Genomic DNA, 20,806 nt, shown 5'->3' with positions numbered 1-20,806 from the left:
GAGATTCCCCGGTGGATTGTCGTGAGGCCTCTGCCGAAAGGGAAGACAGTAGCCGTGGATTATGATCTCCAGAACCCACACATCTGAAGTAATGGCATGCCATTCGACAAGATGCTGCGCTCGCCTTCCCCCAACCGGCGAACCGTGGGACATGGCCTCATGACTGAGCTGAAGCAGCTGCGGCATTGCCTGAGGGCAAAGAGGCAACTGCCCAAGCGGCCTCGGCACCTCGAGTAACCTGCTTTCCACCTCTGGCACTCCTACGGTGGCCCCTTTGTCTGGCAGCTCCTCTTGCTTTACCAAAGGATGAGTATAACGAAAGGAACCTCCCCTCCATTGCTGTCCCCTAGGACGAAAAGGCAGAGGTTGGCGAACTGCAGAGCCCAACGACTTCGCTGCAGCTTTGGAGGTCGGCAACCTCTCAAGGCTCTTGTCAGCCTTGCTGATAAAAAGATGTTCACCGTCAAAGGGCATGTTGAGGAGCCGGGCCTGCACATCAGGAGCAAACCCCGACTTCTGCAACCACGCAAGCCTGCGTATTACAATGCTCGCCGCCATGGACCGGCTGACGCAATCTGCCATGTCCAAACCCGACTGAACGGCCTCACACAAGGCATCCTTGCCATCCTGGACCATAGCAAGGAAACCATCCCGTTCGCCTTCGGGAATATGTTCAGCCGCTAAGGAAACACAGTTCCACAGAGTGTGCGTGAAACGTGACAAGGCACATACGGAGTTGGCCGCCTGAAGAGCCATACCCCCTGAAGAAAACACTTTCTTCGCCCAACCATCAAAACGCTTGTCGTCCCTATCAGGAGGGATGGTAGGATACAACGCCTGATTTGCTGGGGCCCTAGCCGCCTGCACCACCAAACTCTCCGGAGTGGGGTGCTTGGTCAAGTAGCAGGGGTCGCTACTGGCTGGGTGATATTTTCGCGGCAAAGACTTGCCCACTGCCGGGAGACTCTCTGGAGCAGTCCAAGCCACCGCCACCCTCCTCTGTAGAGCCATATGGAACGGCAGTACCGGGTCAGTTGGTGGACCTTGGTCGAGAATATCCGTGAGGTCATCCTGAAGAAAATCCCCTGGGGGAGCAGACCACCCCAAGTACTCGGTGACCCTAAACATAAGGCGCCGGTACGAGGAGTCGGCATGGGTGCCAGGCTCAGGCCTACAAAACTCCACCTCCGGAGAAGTGTCCAGACCACTGGCGTCGTGCAGGGACTGACGCAGGTCCTCAATCTGGCTATGGCCCGAGAGAATCTCATCTGGCACTGTATCAGGAACCATGCCATCATCAGAGCCCTCATCCACCTCCAAAATGTACTTAAGATGGCGGAAAGAGGGCACAGAATGGGGAACAAAGCCATGCTTGACCTTGGCCAGAGCCTTTCTAGGGGGTTCCACCGTGCCCCGGGGTACCCCCATCGAAACAGCCTCGAAAGGCATCGAGGGCGTCGAGTGAGTCGGCGTCGACGCCAAACGCGGCGCAGACATCATTGATGGCGTCGACACAGGCCCCGAGGGCGGAGCCCCGACCGTGTCCCTCGACATCCTGGGCGCCGATGGCGTCGACGACTTCTTCGGAGGCGGAGTCTCGACAGAGTCCCTCGACGACCTCGGCGCCACAGGCGTCAACGTCTTCCTCGAAGACATCACAGGCTCACACGTTCTCGAGCGCGTCGAGGACCGGGACCTGGAACGGGTGTGACTAGAACGATTCCCCTTGTCTGAGCGGGACCATTCCCGCGAATCGTGCCGACCACCCGAACCCAAAGGCTTACGAGCGGTGTCTCTAGTCCGACGGACCAGTGCCCTGCGATTCGAGAATCGCTAGCATTTTCTTACCAAAGGAAGCCCATTCCTCTGGCGTTGCATGCTTGGTGGGATAAGCGACCCGCCGATGGGCGGAGTCCTCGGATGAGGACGGGGAAGGCGACCGATGACGGCGCTTCCGGCACTGCCTCGAAGAGGCAGAGGAGTGGCGGGACCCACTCCAGGACTGAGTCCCACTGGACTTCCGACGACGATGCGGAGAGTCGCCACTCTAATGATCCGTCGAAAGCCCTGCGGACCTCGACTTCCGGGGCTTGGACACCTTACCGACCGACAGTTTCTTCTTGGGCTCCCGCAAGGCTTTGGACGTAAGCGACTGGCAGTCAACACAATCATCTGTGTCATGGGCCTCCCCGAGGCACCAGAGGCAGTCATTGTGCGAGTCTGTCACCGACATCTTGGACCCGCAGCCCCTGCACTTCTTGAAGCCCGGACGTGGGGTGGAAGAAGAGGTAGACATCACGAAGGACTTCAACTTCACAAACGAACAGGTTCGAGGAACCGAAAGAACAGAAACTCCAAAGAGTCGAGGCGCGCCGAGATCTCCTTAGCGAACACGTTCGCGGAAAAAACGGAACTGAGGCTATGGGCATCGTGCGTCCTACTTATAACATCCAGTGACGTTGGCCGTTGGAGGAGGTCCTTGAGGGCGGCATATTGACGTCATCAACGCAGGACGCAGACGCCGAAAGATTTTCCGAAGCAGCACAGCTGTTGTGATTACTGTCATAGATATGGAATACGTCGGAGGACCCAATCCCCTCGAATGAAGTATATTGCAGCCTTATGACGGGCCAGATTGCAGGAGCTTTAATGAAGAGCTGCCATTTTACCGGACGCGCAGCAGCACCTCCCCATGTTTAATCTTTTTTATTAGATTATTTAAGGAAAATTTCAGGGAAAACAATGAATTGTATGCACAAAAAAGCTTACAAAAACTTTAAACATTGATGTAGAGTAGAGGACCAGTGTCCTTAACAATGGGTGAGAAGATGTGTAGAGAGAAGCACATTCCAGAATAGTGGCGCGAGGAGGGAAATAGCAGAAAAAATAGGTAGCGCAAGGGACACGAGGTGGTAAGGAGGTGTGCCATGGATGATTGTAGGGAGTGAAGAGGAGAGTAGGTAGGGTAGGACAAGTGCATGTACAGTTTTGAAGACTATGAGAATGAGTTTATACTTTACCCTCTGTCTCATAGATAACCAGCCTAACCAACGACAGGCTGTGGAAGTGGAGGTGAAATGGGGAAGGTTTACGACTGTACAGACAGCAAAGTGGAGGACTTTGTCGACAAGTGAAAAAGCATAGTTGGGAAGCTATAGAGTAGACTGGCACAGTAGTCAGATTGAGAGAGTACTGAAGAAGAGATTAGGTGCTTGGCAGTGTTGAAAGGAAGATGTTATCTTATTGTCCTTATGTTGAGGAGATTAAGTCTGTCTGCAAAAGAAACTGTGGAGATGAAGAGCGAGAGGTTGTGAAATGGGTCAAAGACGACACCATGGATTCGAGCAGAAGTAGAGTAGGGAAGGTAGTCAGGAGAGAAGAATAGGAGAGGCGGAGGGTAAGAGATAGCCTGTTTGGATAAAAAGTAGAGAACATCAGTATTGGTGGAGTTGAGCATGAGTGAGTCAGATGGTATCCAGTATTTGATGGTGAAAAGACAGTTGGAGGTTTTTGACCGGAACTTGTCAGATAAGTAGGGAAAGAAGAAGATGATCTGAGTGTCATCAGCAAAGAGTTGATTGGAGGAGATCAAGGTGCCAAGAATAGAGGTATAGAGAGTGCAGAGAAGTCGACGCATGAGTGACCCTTGGGCAACACCAACATTAAGAGGGTGAGTGGTGAGGTAAGGCTGTTCCCGGATACCTAGAAGGGTCTGGGGTGAGATATGAAGCAAGCCAAGCAAGGGTCTTTTACCTGGTACCTAGGAGAGAGAGTGTTGAGAGGTCAGAAAGCTTGACAGTATCGAAGGCAGCAGACAGGTGGAGAAGAATAAGAGTAGATGAACGGTTAGCATGACAAGTGGAAGGAATGTATTTGCTGGTATTGAGGAGAGCTGACTCCGTTGAGTGGAGAGGTTGGAAGCCAAATTGAAGAGGATCCGAGAGATTGTGTGTTTCAAGGCACTCAGTGGGTTGGTTGAAAACTACACACTAGGAAAAGTGAGCACATGGGGGCGATACACAGTAATTTGCTAGTGTTTTTCAATATTGGAACTTTTTAAAGCAAAGAAGAGAGTAACATCATTAGCAGAAAGAGTAGAGGAGATGGAGGAGTGTTTAGGAGGTGAGAGAATTGAGTGGAAAGATTTTTGGGGGCTCATAGTTTAAGAGGATTGAGATGAAATGAGAGAGAGAAGTCACGTTTAGCAGTCAAGAACAAAGAACAATTTACTTCTTACCTTGTAACGTTCTTTTGATGGGATGTTCCTCCTACGCATTCCTTATCTTGATAATAGATTACTTCCAGCTTGCTGGCCTCGGAAAAATGTTTCAGTAGAGGGCGCTGTGCGTCAACGTCCCTCTAGTTGGTGTCCCTCGACAGCCTCCGTTATCGGCGCTGACGTCATCGTGTGTATAAATAGACTCACGCAGCGTCCGTTGCTCAGTTCCATTTTGAAGCTTAAGAGTAGCTGTGCATGAATTGGTTATTGACCTTGAAGGAGCGCAAGCTGCAACTACAAGGGAAGATTTACTGAGGGGATCGATGGGAGGGGCGATAAGGAATACGTCGGAGGAACATCCCATCGAAAGAACGTAACAAGGTAAAAAGTAACTTGTTCTTCGAAGGGATTGTGTCCTCCGACGTATATTCCTTATCTTGATAGACTCCCATAGCAGTGGTGTGTAAACGGAGGTGGGAGTAAAATTTAAATATTTCCCTTTAAGAATGAACAGAGTGTAACACAGCTTTTCCAAATCTGGTCTCCTGGCTAGAGGAGGAATCCAGATTGTATGTCTCGAATCGGTACCCCTCTTTGGAGGGCCGAAGAGGCTGCGATACCCCTGGTTGAATGGGCCCTAAGGTGTTGAGGGGGCTCTTTCCCTGCCAATTTGTAGCATTCTAGAATGGCTAAAATAATCCATCTGGAAATGGTCTGTTTTGTGATTGGCAATCCTAATTTGTGTCCTGCATAACCTATAAACAGTTGGTCTGCTTGCCTAATCCTAGCAAGTCTGCTGATATAAAAACTCCAGGCTCGCCTTGGATCCAGCCTATGTAGCATCTCTTCCTCTTTCCCAGGATGGGGAGGAGGATAGAATGAAGGTAAGGTTATCTTCTGAGTGATGTGGAATTCAGAGACTACCTTTGGGAGGAAATTAGGCTTCACTTGTAGGACAACTTTTGTCTTTGTAAAAAATTGTATGAGGAGGTTTGCAAGATAGAGCTTGTAATTCGCTCACTCTTCTGGCAGATGTCAAAGCCACTAGTAAGACTGTTTTAAGGGTGAGAAATCTTAATGAACAAGAAAGGAGTGGTTCAAAAGGAGTACCCATCAGGAAATGTAAGACTAGATTTAAGTCCCACAAGGGAACTTGGAACGGTTTTGGCGGATAGACATTAGTCAACCCCTTCAGAAATTGGATTACTAGGGGTAATTTGAAATATGATGGCTCCTCCGCAGTGCGCTTGAAGATCGACAGCGCTGCGAGGTAGCCCTTGATCGTACCAACTTGAAGACCTGAATTCGCCAAATAGAGCAAAAAAGATAACACCATTGGTGTACCACATGAAAAGGGTTCGATATTCTTTTCTGTACACCAGCTGCAAAACGGCAGCGGTATAAAGTCTTTGTTGCTGGCCTTCTAGCCGAAACCAACACCTCCATGACGTCATCTGGGAGGTCCCAATCCTTGTATCTCAACCATTCAGAAACCAAGCGTGAAGGTTGAGGGTTCTGATGTCTGGATGGAGAACCTGACCACCCTTCTGCGAGAGAAGATCTTCCCTGTATGGAAGACAAATCGGAGGGCAGATGGACATGTCCAGAAGGTCCGGGTATCGCGTTCTCCTCGCCCAGTCTGGGGCAATTAGGATCATAGTCTTCCGGAATCTTCTCAACCTCCTGATGATCTGAGGAATGACAGGGACTGGAGGAAACGCGTACAGAAGTGGAAACTCGCAGTCCGCTACGAACGCGTCCCCTAGAGCTCCTCTCGGGGGAAATTCCCTTGAACAAAACGTATCGCACTTCCTGTTGATACTGGTGGCGAACAGATCCACTTGCGGGGTTCCCAAAGGGTGAAGATCTCTTGAAGGACTTCCTGAGCTATCTCCCAATCGTGGGAGAATGTGCTCTGCCTGCTCAGAGCGTCTGCTGTCAAGTTCTTATCGCTGGCTAAGTGAACTGCCGATAGAGAGATTCCTTCTTGAATTGCCCAAAACCAGAGCTGCATCGCCTCTCTGCACAGTGCAGTGATCCTACGCCTCCACTTTTGTTGAGGTAGTGCATGGCCACTGTGTTGTCCGTCATTATTAGGACATTCTTCCCTTGTACAGATGGCAGAAAAGCCTTCAGCGCTAGTCTGATAGCTCTCAGCTCCAACAGGTTGATATGTAGTCTGGACTTCGATGGAGAACAACGATCGCTGATGCTCAAGTCGTTGGCATGGGCTCCCCACCCCGTGAGTGAGGCATCCATGACTACTGTTATGCCAAAACAGTTCTCCTTTCAAAATGTTCTCCCGACAGGCCCTCCACTGAAGGTCTCGAGCCACTTTGGCCGGGACCTGAAGGAGATCTGTCATACTTCCTGAGAATTGCGACCACTGGGTTCTTAGTGCCCACTGGAGAGATCTCATTCTCAGGCGAGCCTCTGGCACAACGAAGATGCAGGATGCCATGAGGCCTAGCAACCTCAAAAAGTCGAAGGCTGGGAGACGTTGGGCATTTTGAAACTTGGTGACCATCTGCAGAATATCTTGAGTCCTCACCTCTGGTGGCGAGGCTTTCCCCAGGGAAGTGTCCAGGACCGCTTCGATAAACTGGATTCTCTGTGATGGAATCATCTGTGACTTCTTTAAATTGAGGGAGAAGCCCAGTTTGTGAAGGAAGTGGCAGACATAATCTAGTTGGATCTGAGTTTGTTCTGAAGATACTGCTCTGATCAACCAATCGTCTAGGTAAGGGTAGACGTGGATCCCTTCCCTCCTTAGACTTGCAGCCACTACCGACATTAGCTTGGTGAAGACCCTCGGGCGGAGGTCAGCCCAAATGGCAGAACTCAAAATTGATAGTGAGAGTTGCCAATTGCGAACCTCAGGTATTTCCTGTGTTTGAGATGGATTGGCACATGGAAATAAGCATCCTGAAGGTCTAGAGATACCAGCCCGTCCTGAAGCTGGAGGGCCTGAAGGATCTGAGAGAGAGTTACCATCTTGGACTTGTCCTTCCTGAGGAATTTGTTAAATTCTTGTAAGTCCAAGATGGGTCTCAGTCCTCCGTCCTTCTTCGGTACTAGAAAATAGGGGGTATACCAACCCTTGTTCCTCTCCGCTACAGGTACCAGTTCTATGGCACCTTTCTCTAGCAGGTCTAGAATCTCCTGCGAAAGGAGCGGATCTGGAAACTTCAAAGAGTTGTTCCCCGGTGGATCACTCTGAAGGGTACGTAAAAAAGGCAGGCAGTAACCTTGGGCAACTGTCTCCAATGCCCAAGCATCTGACGTAATAGCCTGCCATTCCGTCAGATGTTGAGTTAACCTGCTCCCTACTGGTGTCTTGTGAGGAGAGAGACCTCAAAGTGGTTTAGAGGCGGCTGACGCAGATGCCGAGGGCAAGGAGGCACCTGCTGCGGCTTTTGTACTTTTAACCCGTCCACCACGGGTGAATCTTTTTTTGGCCCCTTTGAGTCGGCTGTCCTCTGCCTTTTCCGAATGCGGAATAAAAGCGAAAGGATCTACCTCTCCAAGAGGTTCCTGAGGGGCGATACAGAGTTTGACGGATTGCAGCTCCAAGACATTTCGCTGCTGCCTTGGATGTTTGTAACTTCTCCAGACTGTCATCAGCCTTCTTACCAAACAAGGAAGTGCCGTCAAAGGGCATATTCAAAAGTCTGGCCTGTACATCTGGAGCAAAACCAGACTCTCGCAACCACACAAATTTGCGGATTGTAGTACTTGCCGCCATGGCCTTGCTGATACTGTCAGCAGAATCAATGCCAGTTTGAAGGGACTCACACATTGCGTCTTTACCATCTTTAATGATGTTCAGAAATGCTTCCCTTTCCTCTCCTTCCGGGAGACAGTCAGCCGCAGATGAAGCACACTCCCAAAGTGTATGGCTGAATCTTGTGTGCGTGCAAGTAGCATTAATGGATTTAAGCGCCATGCTACATGCCGAGAAGACCTTTTTTGACATAGCGTCAAAGCTTTTATCATCCCCGTCTCGTGGAACAGTAGGGTATGCAGATCTACTGTTCGATGAAGTTGCTGCTTGTACAACCAAACTCTCTGGGGTTGGAGGTTTGCTCAAATATTCAGGGTCAGAAGCAGATACCCTATATTTGGCAGATAGTTTTTTGTTAACTGCCGGGATAACCTCAGGGGTTTCCCAGTTGACAGATATTTTTCTCTGCAATGCAGTATGAAAGGGAACAGGATCTTCCTGTGGGCCTTTAAGTAAAATGTCCGTAAGATCATCCTGTTGAAAAGAAGGTGAAGGTGTAGACCACTCCATGAAGTCTATTATTCTGGCCATTAAGACCCTATAAGGGGTCTCAGCATGTTCCCGTGTGTCTGGTTTAGCGAATTCTACTTCTGCAGAAGTATCTAAACCACTTGCCTCATGCAAAGAGTCTTGAAGGTCCTTCAATCTATTCTCTTTAGAGATAAATTCCTCTGGTATAGGTGTAGTCGTCCTCTGTAACCCAAAGGGTCTTTCATGGTCAGAATCCTCCCCTGCCTCATATATAGAGGACAAAGTTCTGAAATAATCTGACCTTGGGTATGGTTTAAAACCCATTTCTAAAGCAGAAGGGGCAAAACTTGAAGTCACCGGTTGAGAAAACGTCAAAGTTGTCGACGCGGAAGTCAAAGGCTTCGATGAAACCGAAAAAGGCGTCGAAAAAGTATGAAGAGGCCTCGAAGAACTCGAGAGGATCGGGATCCTACTCGGAGTCGTCGAGGTTATCGACGACATCCTCGAGGTAATGGTCAAAGCCCTCGGTACGTCTACTGACAGAGATGTAGTAACAGCAGTAGGTCTGTCCTTTATCGTTGTTGACAGCGGCGTCGAAGACGATGTCGATTCGACCGATTTGTGTGTCGACAGGCCCTTCGATAAAGGCATTGATGACGCAGATTTATGAGTCGAAGGAACCTTCCACGACAGCGTCAATGACGCGGTCTTACTGCCTTTGCTCGAGGGTTCATGACGCTCTCGGGCAGTTTCTTTTGCCGGGTGCAACGACTTTTCGATTTTTCAGGTCTTTCACCCAGGTTATCACCTTTAGCCGTCTCGGAGGGGGTCAAGGCCGCTTTCTCGAAGACACTAAGCCTTTTTTTGTGGAATTCCTCCCATTTAGCTGGAGAGCTGTGAATCGTGGGGCAGGTGACCCTTTCCCGGGAAGTGGGAGAAGACGAAGAAGAGGGAGATCTACGACGCCTCTTTTTCAAGTGTTTAGATCTCGAAGACTGATGGGAACCGCTTCGAGACCTTGAGCGGGAATGTTTCCTGTGACGGCGAGGAGACGAATGTCTCGACTCTGCCGAGGAAACTTTCGAATAAGTACAAGTTTTAAGAGTCTTACCTCTTTCTAGCTTCCCCTTATGCTCCTTCAAGGCTTTCGCCGTCATGGGCATACAGTCCTCGCATTCCGAACAGTGATGCTCCGATCCCAGGCACAACAAATGGATCCTGTGAGGATCCGTCAACGACATTTTCTTCCCACAATCTCGACACTTTTTGAAGCTGGACCATGGGGTCGCCGGTTCAGAAGAGGAAGCCATCGAATGAAGAAGATATCTTCGAGGAATAATAAGAATATACTTGAATAAAGAACTGAGCAACACGATTCGGAGGCCCACGAAGCGCAGAAAAACGGAACTGAGCAACGGACGCTGCGCGAGTCTATTTATACACACGATGACGTTGGCGCAGATACGGAGGCTGTCGAGAACACCAACTCAAGGGACGTCGACGCGCAGCGCCCTCTGCTGAAAAAATGTTCCGAGGCCAACAAGTGGAAGTAATCTATTATCAAGATAAGGAATACGTCAGAGGACACAATCCCTTCGAAGGAGTAGTTTTGAAGAGCAGTTGGAGAGAGTTGGAGATCCCAGGAGGGTGTTAAGGTTTTTCCTCGTTGTTTTCACAGTGCGGGTGGTAATCTAAGGACATGGAATGATGGGTTTAGGAGTGAATGTAGTAAGAGGAAGTGCGCACATAAGGGAGAATAAGAGCATTGTTAAAGTTAGTGTAGGCTTTATCAAAGGATGGACCGGTACATTTTGCATTGGAGGAGAGAGTGGTGTAGGTCAGAGAGGTAGATGGGGAATTTGGAGGAGGGAAACTTGTGCTTGGTAATGGGAAGCGGTGCATGGAGAGAGTGGGTGGAAGTAGGAGTGGCGATTGAGTCAAAGATGATGAAATTATTTGAGGGAGAAAGAGCTGTGGAGATATTAGAGGCAGGGAAATGAGAATCAAGTCAAGGGAGTTACCATTTGAATCGGTGGGCATAGAGTGGGCAGAAGCTAGCTAAAGTCATTGGAGAGAGGGTAGGTTAAAGTCATCAGAGACAATGAGGTGATGATGGGGAGGAAGCGAGGTAATTGGTTGGGAGAGCCGGTCAATACATTTATCAGTGGGACCAGGCAGCCAATAAAGAGATATAATATGAATGTCATTGGGAGCAGTGATTGTGCGGTGTAATCAAAATATGGAGAACTAACAGGAGATAGGGGAATAGGTAGCGACAGAAAGATTGGAAGATGCAAACATATGTGTGGCGGAAAGCCATTAAAACATCAATGACGATTTATTTGATGTGCATGCTGGTATGTTTGGTGCAGGGAAAATGCCACAAGGGATTGAAAGAGTAAAGAGTAATTGGAATCTTTAAGCCAAATGTTTAAAAATGTAGAAACAGCAGTAGAAAGGAGGGCATTGAGGCTACACATTGGGACCCAATGGCTGCCAAAAGAGACTGCATATATTATTTTATTAATCTCCTGGGAGATTTCAATCTGAAGAGACATAAAATCCAATGTTGGAAATTTTGGACAACCATACACTTGGATATACCTAATGGAACAATCTGGGGAGACTTGCGGAGGTTATAAAGTATGTTGGAACACTTAAAAAATAACTAAGAGGAAAACAGGAGATCGGCAGAGGTTAGTCATACCTTTTAGATCACAGGAAAGTACATCTATCGACTAGAATAAAAATAACTACTTTTTACACAGAGAATCCACGTGACATGTTTCTTCAAGATTGAAAATTGTCCCAATAGATTTAATAACTTGAATGTGTCATTCGCTAATCAATAACTGGTTTCTTATGCATTGAAGCTTTATGCAATGCATGCATGGGAACTTTACTTCTTCTATCTTTGATTTCTATAGATGGCCAAAGGCACTCAGTGACAAGCTTAGAGGGTGGGGCCGGGGGGAGTCAGGAAGGCAATTTATGAAAGAAATACCATTACAGCGCTTTGGCTTCTATATCCTGTAACCAAAAATGTGAAGGGTGGAAAACTTTGAATTAATCGGAACCAGAGGCACTGCTCTGGGCAACCTTCCACACCACCGTTTTTTAGAACGTCTGTGCCATTGCAAAAGGGCACCAGCTATATGCAAATCAGTCTACCAATGGGAGTAGCCTAGCCCGAACTGCTAGGCCAGGTCCCCTCTGCACAGAAACACCAGCAACCCAGACATGTTTGGGGTGGAGACAGTCCTGAGTTCCATGTGGTCTTTCCCCTTCTGTAATGGCTTGGCAGGTGAAGAACGATGGTCTGCAGGGTTGCTCAGAGTAAAGTCAGACATATAGTTTAATTCTAAACTTTCCAGCCATCACCTCTTTTGTTTTGCTCAGTCACCCCGAGTGGGACGGGTGTGTCCAGATGTGGGTCCTCTGCCTGCTGGGCCTAGAGACCCAAGCTACTCCTCACTAATGAGGCCCAACAAGGCCGAAACATGTCTGGGGATGCTTAAGGTCTCGTACAGAAGGGATGTGACCTAGCAGTTCGGGCTGGACTACCCCCTTTTGGGTCCAGGCCCGATTTGCACATTGTCTTTCCCCTTCTTTAATGGCTTGATAGGTGAAGAACGATCGTCTGGAGGGTTGCCCAGAGCAATGCCAGAGGATACGGTTAATTCTTAACCTTACAGCCATCGCCCCTTTTGTTTTTCTTCTATGTCCTGTGTCATAGAATAGACAGGAATTGGATCAGTGGTTCCTGCTTAGCAAAGAGGACATAATAACATTCAGCCAACAAAGACTCCATTGTTGAGTCATTCTCGTGATGCACACCCTGAGAGGCGGAAAGATACATTATCTAACTTATCTTTTCGACCTGGGTACAGGCTAAGCTCCTTTTTTTCCAGACTGACATCCCACTGTAACTGACCATCTTTGTTCTTTGTTGTTATTTCTTGTGAGCGCCTTGAGACCCATGGGCGTATGGCACACTATAAACACTTGATAGATTATAGTCATTGCTGTGCTTGGGTCTTTAATTCAGTCTTCAGAGCTCATAATGCCCTCGCTGCAGGTCTATAAAGCTATATTAACACAGATTCCATTGCATACCTGCTCTCAGCCAATCAGAATGCCCGGAATGCATTTTATAACATTCTGACTTTAATAAAAGGCCAACAAGCAACACAGAAACCACTGTGTACAGGTAGAGAGGAGCATATACAACTCGACTGTCATATGAACAAACCGAAATGTATAGTTACCAGCTCCATGTTAATTTAATAACTAATACAAGTTAATTGGGTGCTCATATTTCTTTTCCCAATAGCCTTATATACTACAGAAGGGGAGATTATCACTTGGGATAATTATCCTCCTCCAATTTACAGCCTAGGGCGACCCTCCATACGTTTAGAAGGCTTAAAAGCATAACAGAATACCTCCCAGGTGGCATATACGGAGAATTGTAGAGAGGGAGTCCCTTTCTGGCAAAATCCAATAAGACCTTCATGTTTTTATTATCAGCAGCAATGCAAGGTGATTGAGGGTTTCTCCATGGGCGGCCATGGTGTGGTCAGGACCTGTTTTGCACGGTATCAAGGGCAACCTTATAGTGTTGCTTTACACAGCAACAATGCTAGAGCAGAAGTATGTAAATACTGTACCTCGACTGCTTGGCCGAACCCTCTTGCACAGGTAGCCTCGTCTACAACCCCCTTGACAGTATCTTCACGTGGATCCTTGGGAGGTGGTTTACGAGCCTCGCAACCTGTAAGTGAGGTTACAAACATGTCAATGCAAGGACAGAACCTGTTGACGGCCGAACAGTGCGGTTCAGCCCTGGCTTGCTTCTGCATTCAGTTACCCTTTGAATCCTAAAACATACCATTGCTAGCACATACAATCTTCGGGGGCACTGACATTACCAGTTAAAGTAACACTATAATTTAGTGAACGCCACCCGTCATGTTCAATGCCTCATCTGTAGGCCACACACACGTTGTATGATGTTCCTGTGTCTTTCTGAAATACCTGCACCGCATCCGCTTGGCCTTGTTCGGTTTTCTTTGCTGCTATCAAAGGAACATTCTAGTGCAGAGCAGGAACCACCCAAGGGTGCAAACGTACATTTCGATTAAGAGACGAGGATGTTTTGGTGCTGGGTACTTTCCTCTTGTCTGGGCTAAGCTATACTTAAGAGGTCTCCATTCCAGGGGGTCTTGGATCGCATTTTATTAATCAACACCATGTTCTGGCGGCTCATTTTGGATGTACCACACCAATCGAGTGCTCAACCAAACGATTTTGTCAGACTACATACACATTTTAACACCCAAAATAGAATTAATTTGGTCCTCTTCAACTCAAATTGGAACTTGGACAGAGTTTCTGTTCTTGTTTTGCAGCATATGGGGAAAAAGTATAAAGCATCAAAGATTAAAAAGATAAAAAAGCTTGATGTAGTAAATAAATATTATCTAATACATTAAATCACACACCTTAAAAGTGTTTTTTAGTTTTTGACACTAGGTAGAGGCAGTTCCTTTGAGTACAGGGCTACAGCGCCTACTTAGCCCCACACTGCTACTAAACCAGCAAGGATCCCAATCATAAAGGAGAAAAAGGCTGCGCCCCACAGGTAGTATTCCTCCAGCGCCTCTTTTGGTAATCTAGGCCAAGGCATGCTAAACTCTTAAGAAGGGAGATCAGCTGGGGCACATGCAACACAAACAATAGCACTGGGGTACCAAAACAAAAGAATGTCCAACAAAGGTTCTATACAAATAGAATCTTCAATAAAACTTACAAAAATGCACACAACCAATAAAAACACTAGTGGCCCATCCCTGTAAGAGACAAAACAGGCCTTCGATAAAGGGAGACTGGGTTTGTAAACTAGAAAGCTCATGCGAATATTTTAGCCAAAATGTGAAAGTTAATGTTGAGGACTTAAAGGTGGCGGTGGTGGCCTAAAAATCACTAGGGTCTTTGCGTTCTTCTCTTTGAGCCTCAACAGCGTTGAGCCAAGCTTTTCAGAGGTGACTAGCAGTCTAGGTCCTTTTCGCACCAAGCCGGGGTTAAGCCAACGAGCAGCAACAGGTTCCAATGATGCAGTGCAGATCAGCAGCATCAACAGCTTGCAAGTCAAAAAAATGGGGACACAGGCATTTTAAGGTCGGCTGTGCTGGGGGTCTCAATGGCCTAGGCTGTGAAGAAGCAGAGACTAGACATCAGCGGCTCGCCGGCTCAAGATGTTGCTGGTGTACTACCGTGGCAAAGGTACGTCGGTCAAAGAAGTTGGTGACCAGACGGTAGCGTTAAGTTGGAGGCACTAGAAGACTTGGTGGGTATCCGATGCGGAAATGGCAAAGCTTCAGCGTCAAGCAAAACTGAAGAGATGCACAGGCATCCGAGGACAACGCCATTGGTTCTCTTGCAGCAGCTTGGATGGCAGTGAGGCGGTTCAGAGACGTGGGTAGAGTTAGGGGGCACTTTCTCAGATCTATGGTTGTTGAGAGACCCAGTTCAGTGCCTGAGTGGGCAAGGTGAAGCCTTTCTTCTGCCCTTCCGAGCCAGGCAGCTTTGTAGAGGGCAATTGCAGGATTTCAGTCACCTCCTGAATATCAGAGCCCGAGTTGCAGTAGACCACACAGCAGTTTCACTCCAAATGGGCCCTTTAAGATGGGAAGGACGAAGTGTTTTCCTCTTCTTTGGAGCCTTCTGTTTTCACTTCTGTAGTAGATGGCTTTTGAACAAACTGTATCCCCAACAGATTTCTAGATGAATTCCATCTTGACCTGAAGTCTAAAGATGAATACACTAAGGGGAGGGTTCCCCCTTTTATATAGGCATAATTCTACAGCAGCGTATTGGTCCAGAGTAAGCCTGTTCTTAAGAGTCCAATCCTGGCTGCTGTAACAAGTGTCCCTCGTCTGCTGATCTCATTTTGAAACTGCATTGTCTGAAGGAAATGGGGATGGAATAGGAGGTTTTGGGTATCCTAGCAAAGTCCAAGATGGTGATACCCCTCTGCGGTCTGAACCTCTCCTCTGGGTTACTCTAACTCTACCCCTTCCTCCGTCTGCCTACTGTGACAAGGCCAGTAACTTGACCTTTTCATGTGGGGCTAGGAACCCTACCAGAGTGGAAGCTAATGCAAGTCCTACCCCAGAGAGGTACAGTAACGGCTGATAGGAGCCCAAACCCCTCCCCTACAAGTATGTGTTTGTATTTGGGTAGTACCTGCTTTCATCACACCATGCCTCTTCAAGCAAAAGCTCGACAAGTTTAAACTCTTTGGACCATGCCCAGTGTGACCACCACAACCATATGGTGAGCGCAGCTGGGAGAGCACAGCCCACAAGCACCCCACGCTGCCAGAATTTGAGCGCCAGAGACCCCAAACCAGCAAAGTGAAAGAAGTGGCAAGTAGAAATCAGACAGTTTACGTGGTCGCTGGACCTGCTGTTTTCCAATCCCCAGCACTGGCACATGCTGCAACGAAACAGCGGCAAGCACCACAAACCCAAACTAAGACTTCACTTACCTTGGGGGAAGCCACGCCAAAGGCTTCTAACACGAACTTGAATATTGCACAGTACAAGCCATCATTGCTACCTGACAGCAGCCCCGCATGGAGAAAAGGAGCAGGGCCTGACCTGCTACTTGTAGGTTTTCCAGGGTGGGGAAGGCCAGGCCAGATTTCCCCGGGTCAGATAATCAATCAGAAGATGGGGAGGTGGATTAGAAAGACGCCGGAGAAGCAGGAAGTTATGGGTTGTTCGGGTGAAGCCAGAGGAGGAGGTGGCAGATCAAGAGACCAGCACGAGGAAGGATGGTGGACTGGAGCGTGGAGGCGATTTTTGAAACAGGTGAGGTATTGGTTTGCGTTAGTAAGTGGTTCCGAGAGTTGAGGGTGGATGTAAGACTAGTGAATGAGATTGCTAGAGGAAGTGTAGGGAGAGGGATGTAGCTGTGAGAATGACCGAGGAGAAGGTGGGACAGAGTGATAGCAGTGGTGTGGATGAGGGAGTAATAGTGTTAAGGAGAGAGTAGTAGAGTAGAGGAAGGAGCAGTACTATTGCAGGGTGATGGCAGTAGAAGGGGTGAGAGACATTGGAGCGACAGAGCAGGAAGGCGCAAGTAGTAGATGGAGTAAAGGCTGGGCGAGTTGAGAGTGAGAGGAAGAGGGAGGAAAATATGAAACAGACAGGAAGAGGAACATTGGGGCATTGAAGGAAGAAGATTGCATAGGCCAGAGTGTCTGAACGGCAAATCCCCAGAGCCTCCTTTAGACGCTAACAAACTGGTAGTGCAGGGATGGCTTAGAAAGACCCAGCGGGAATCTAGATAGAGAAAGCGGTTGCCTGTAGGTTTGCCAATGAGCCAGTCCAGAGAATAGCTAGTCAGTAGGCGATCAATATTCTATATTTATTAACCCTGGGTCTGGGTCATCTGGGTTAGGGTGGAAAACACTAAAGGGGGTGGGGTGGATGAAGGGGAGAGAGCAAGGGGGAGGGAGAGGGACTTTCCTTCAAGTGAGCAAACGAGGCTTTTTGTGGGTACACCCAGACTGGCCCCTTCATGAATGAGCCACCTCACCAAGTTGACAATAATGTAATTGCGAATGCTTGTGGTGGTATATTTGTGTAATCTGAGTAGCCACTGTGGCCTAACTAAACATGGCTTAAATTTAGATAATAAACTGCCATCAGGCTGCTGGGGTACACAATTATAAGAATATGACCAATAGATGCAGGCAGTTCAAAACTATGTTCCAGCAGCTGTGTCCAGAAATGCACATGTTGCCTTTGAACCTGCCATGCTGCCACTGCGGGATGTCAGACTATTACAGCAAAGGCTCATGGGTGCACTATGTTTTTGGCATTAGACATTTATGAAAGTGAGTATTATTAGCAGAGCTCGCTTTCACAGACAAAAACACCTGCATTATTTTATTGCTAAAAATGAAAAAGGCTACGGCATTTAAACCCTCGCAGATGGCATTCCGTTACACTCATAAGCGGAAAAATTGATAAGTGCAGAAAAACGGTAGCCTTCGAAGCAATCTGCGCGTTGCAGTAGGCGTAATACAAATCAACAAATAAAGAGAGAAAAATGCAAAATATGACCCAACTAGCACTCACATCTCTTTGCGTTCAAGTTAGCAGATGCACTCATTCATTTAAAAAATGATTTACTATTAAGACATGCTCAGAATTCTTATTCTTTTTGCATTAAGGTTTATGATCTACATTTGTGGTGGGAGGTGAAGGACTGTGGGCTAGAGAAAGGGAATGTCTCTCCCCAGCAGTCACAGTGACCAAGACACAAGTGAGCTGAGCAACACAAGGAAGACAGCAAGAAAGAAAAGGTGGGAAATGGACAAACTAGATTAGCACAATGTACTTCATTGGTTACATATTATATTTATGTTCTTGAGGACTACGTTGATCCGTGGTGGGAAAGAGATCCATGTCAAACAAGCCTTGGCAATGGCAAGCGTTTGGGCTTTTGTGTAGGCATGGCACTTTTGTGTAGGCACTTGCCAGGCACAGCTGTAGTGGTATTAACTGGCCACTGATGGTAACAGGTGCAAAATGGTGCGAGTACCTGGGCAAATGACAGCAGTGCCAGGCAAATGCCTAATACTTATACAAAAGCCAAAACTGTTGTCTTTGCCATTGCTTGTCTTTAACAGGACTTCGGTGAAGGTCACACAGAGTGCTTATAAATCGAGTGGCTGAATGCAGGCATCGCTAAGACATCTTTATTGCACCAGTAGCGGCATTACAACTCCAATTAAGCCATTAACTCTTAGAAGACTGCTTTGAAAAAACACTGGCAGATACTTTAAGCTCAAAGTTTGATGTTAGGAGTCGATTAAAGCGAGCTCCAAGAGTTCCCATGAGGAGGTGCATTGGGCGGGGAGGGGTAGGACTGGCTTAGAATGGCCATAGGGATCAGCATGGCCATGGGCAGTTATTGGGTGGGCAAGTACCACCTACAGACTGTGTGTCCCAACTCATATACCACTCCTCCCTAGCTGTACTCCAATGCTATAGTTTCAGTTTATGGGAGAAGCAAGAGCCACCTAATAGCCCAAACTAAAAAGAAAGTCAAAGTCTGTGCACATTCGAAAGGTAAATGAGTTTCAGGTGTGCCCCCAACTACCAGAACTTGTGTTTTGGAATCAGTCCGACTTTATTTCGTCACCCATAGACAGATGTGTTTCATGTGTTCTGCTGTATTACTTTGAATAGTCTGGGCCTTTTTGCAAGAACAAGTAGAACTGTGTGTTATATGCTCACATTAGCAATTACATTTGGGACAGGTCATCACCTCTGTAAGCAACAATTATTGAATAGGAGCAGAAGAACGGCTCATTTTTATTTAGCATGCGATTCCTTCATTGCACTCCTGCAGGGAATACGCCCAACACTTAGGTCCTATGGAATACTCTGATAGGATGTCCGGTACTGACCCTGCACTGGCTCAGGGGCCCTTCCCTGGACCTTTTCTGAAGGTGGGATCCCCAGCGCTGGCCACAGCGGACTACATGGAGCTCTACCAAGTTTATGAAGAAACATAACCTTCTACAATTTAGAGTAGACCACTTCCTAACCAGCAGCACCCTCTATGAATTTCACTATACACCCCAGCCAGGTGACTACTCAACAACAACAAAATATACATATATATATATATATAAATTCCACATTCACCCCATCCCTCATTATTTAATGTTTAGCAAATTCATCCATATCTACCTTTCCTGAGGACATGCAGGTAGGGGCAGAAGACAATACGCTGTAAAAAAAGAATAGATTCATTAGTGATTAGATGAAAGCTGATACTCACCGAAGGACATTCGCCTCAGCTGTATCTTCAACCAGATGCTCTCACGCTGACTCCAGTCCCCAGGTGCCTCCACCTCCCACAAGCGATCCCGCTCTTCCGGATAAGACTGCAAGAACTTCTGACAAACTAGAGGAGGAATGATAGAGAACCTTGTCAATGGGAGGCACTGGGTTGCCAAACCTCAGAAGCTGTACAGTCTATAGGTCAGAACGACTATACGCCCTCAGCCACTCACATGCCACAGGCTCTGGGAAACAATGCCACCTTTCTACAGGCTACCCAACATCTCAGCCGTGTGCATGCGCTCTTGCCAGGGATGCCGATCTATTTCCAGATTCTTAACTAGGTGCCTAGACGCAGTCGACAATGGAAAATCCTTGGGAAAACTACACATTCGGCTGCTCCGTGCACCAGCTGCTTGTGTCCAACTAAGTACTGTGTTTATCAGTACTGAATCAATGTGGGCGTATCCAGGTCGGCTGCTTGTTCTGGCTACCCATGTTTAGCGATGTTGAGAACTCGTGTCTGAATCCCACTGCGCCCTATCTGCTGTGATTGACACTCAGGCTTTGCTTTTCGTATTTAGGCTGCATACACCTTGCTGGACTCTCCCTTTTCTCCAGCTGCCCAGACCCTGCTGTATTAAATCTACTGGGCCCTCAGGATTTAGTCCTCGTTCCACTCGCTGCCCAGACCTTGCTGTATTAAATCTACTGGGCCCTCAGGATTTAGTCCTCGTTCCACTCGCTGCCCAGACCCTGCTGTATTAAATCTACTGGGCCCTCAGGATTTAGTCCTCGTTCCACTCTTTGCCCAGACCCTGCTGTATTAAATCTACTGGGCCCTCAGGATTTAGTCCTCGTTCCACTCGCTGCCCAGACCTTGCTGTATTAAATCTACTGGGCCCTCAGGATTTAGTCCTCGTTCCACTCGCTGCCCAGACCTTGCTGTATTAAATCTACTGGGCCCTCAGGATTTAGTCCTCGTTCCACTCGCTGCCCAGACCCTGCTGTATTAAATCTACTGGGCCCTCAGGATTTAGTCCTCGTTTCACTCGCTGCCCAGACCTTGCTGTATTAAATCTACTGGGCCCTCAGGATTTAGTCCTCGTTCCACTCGCTGCCCAGACCCTGCTGTATTCCAATCTACAGGGCCCTCGGGATCTGGTGCTAGTTCCACTCGCTGCCCAGACCCTGCTGTATTCCAATCTACTGGGCCCTCAGGATGTGGCCCTAGTTCCACTCGCTGCCCAGACCCTGCTGTATTCCAAACTACTGGGCCCTCAGGATTTGGTCCTACTTCCACTCGCTGCCCAGACCCTGCTGTATTCCAATCTACTGGGCCCTCAGGATTTGGTCCTAGTTCCACTCGCTGCCCAGACCCTGCTGTATTCCAATCTACTGGGCCCTCAGGATTTGGTCCTAGTTCCACTCGCTGCCCAGACCCTGCTGTATTCCAATCTACTG

At 47.9% G+C, this 20,806-nt stretch overlaps 1 protein-coding gene across 4 annotated transcripts in view; it reads right to left on the bottom strand.

Annotated features, from left to right (window-relative positions):
* The window catches only part of LOC138504507 (protein FAM169B-like), a 398,462-nt gene that overhangs the window by 22,218 nt on the left and 355,438 nt on the right, over positions 1-20,806 (bottom strand). For 3 of the 4 annotated variants that reach the window (XM_069625054.1, XM_069625056.1, XM_069625055.1), the window contains 2 exons: positions 19,341-19,466; positions 13,145-13,248 (listed from right to left, as the gene is read on the bottom strand). In XM_069625054.1, coding sequence (XP_069481155.1) covers positions 13,145-13,248; positions 19,341-19,466 — 230 coding nt within the window. The remainder of the gene's footprint in view (positions 1-13,144; positions 13,249-19,340; positions 19,467-20,806) is intronic. The other variant, XM_069625057.1, reaches the window with a different exon arrangement.

The sequence above is a fragment of the Ambystoma mexicanum genome, chromosome 11, assembly GCF_040938575.1.
Source record: "Ambystoma mexicanum isolate Mex_15411 chromosome 11, UKY_AmexF1_1, whole genome shotgun sequence".
In the NCBI taxonomy this organism is placed as follows: domain Eukaryota; kingdom Metazoa; phylum Chordata; class Amphibia; order Caudata; family Ambystomatidae; genus Ambystoma; species Ambystoma mexicanum.
This window is presented reverse-complemented; position numbering and strand designations above follow the sequence as displayed.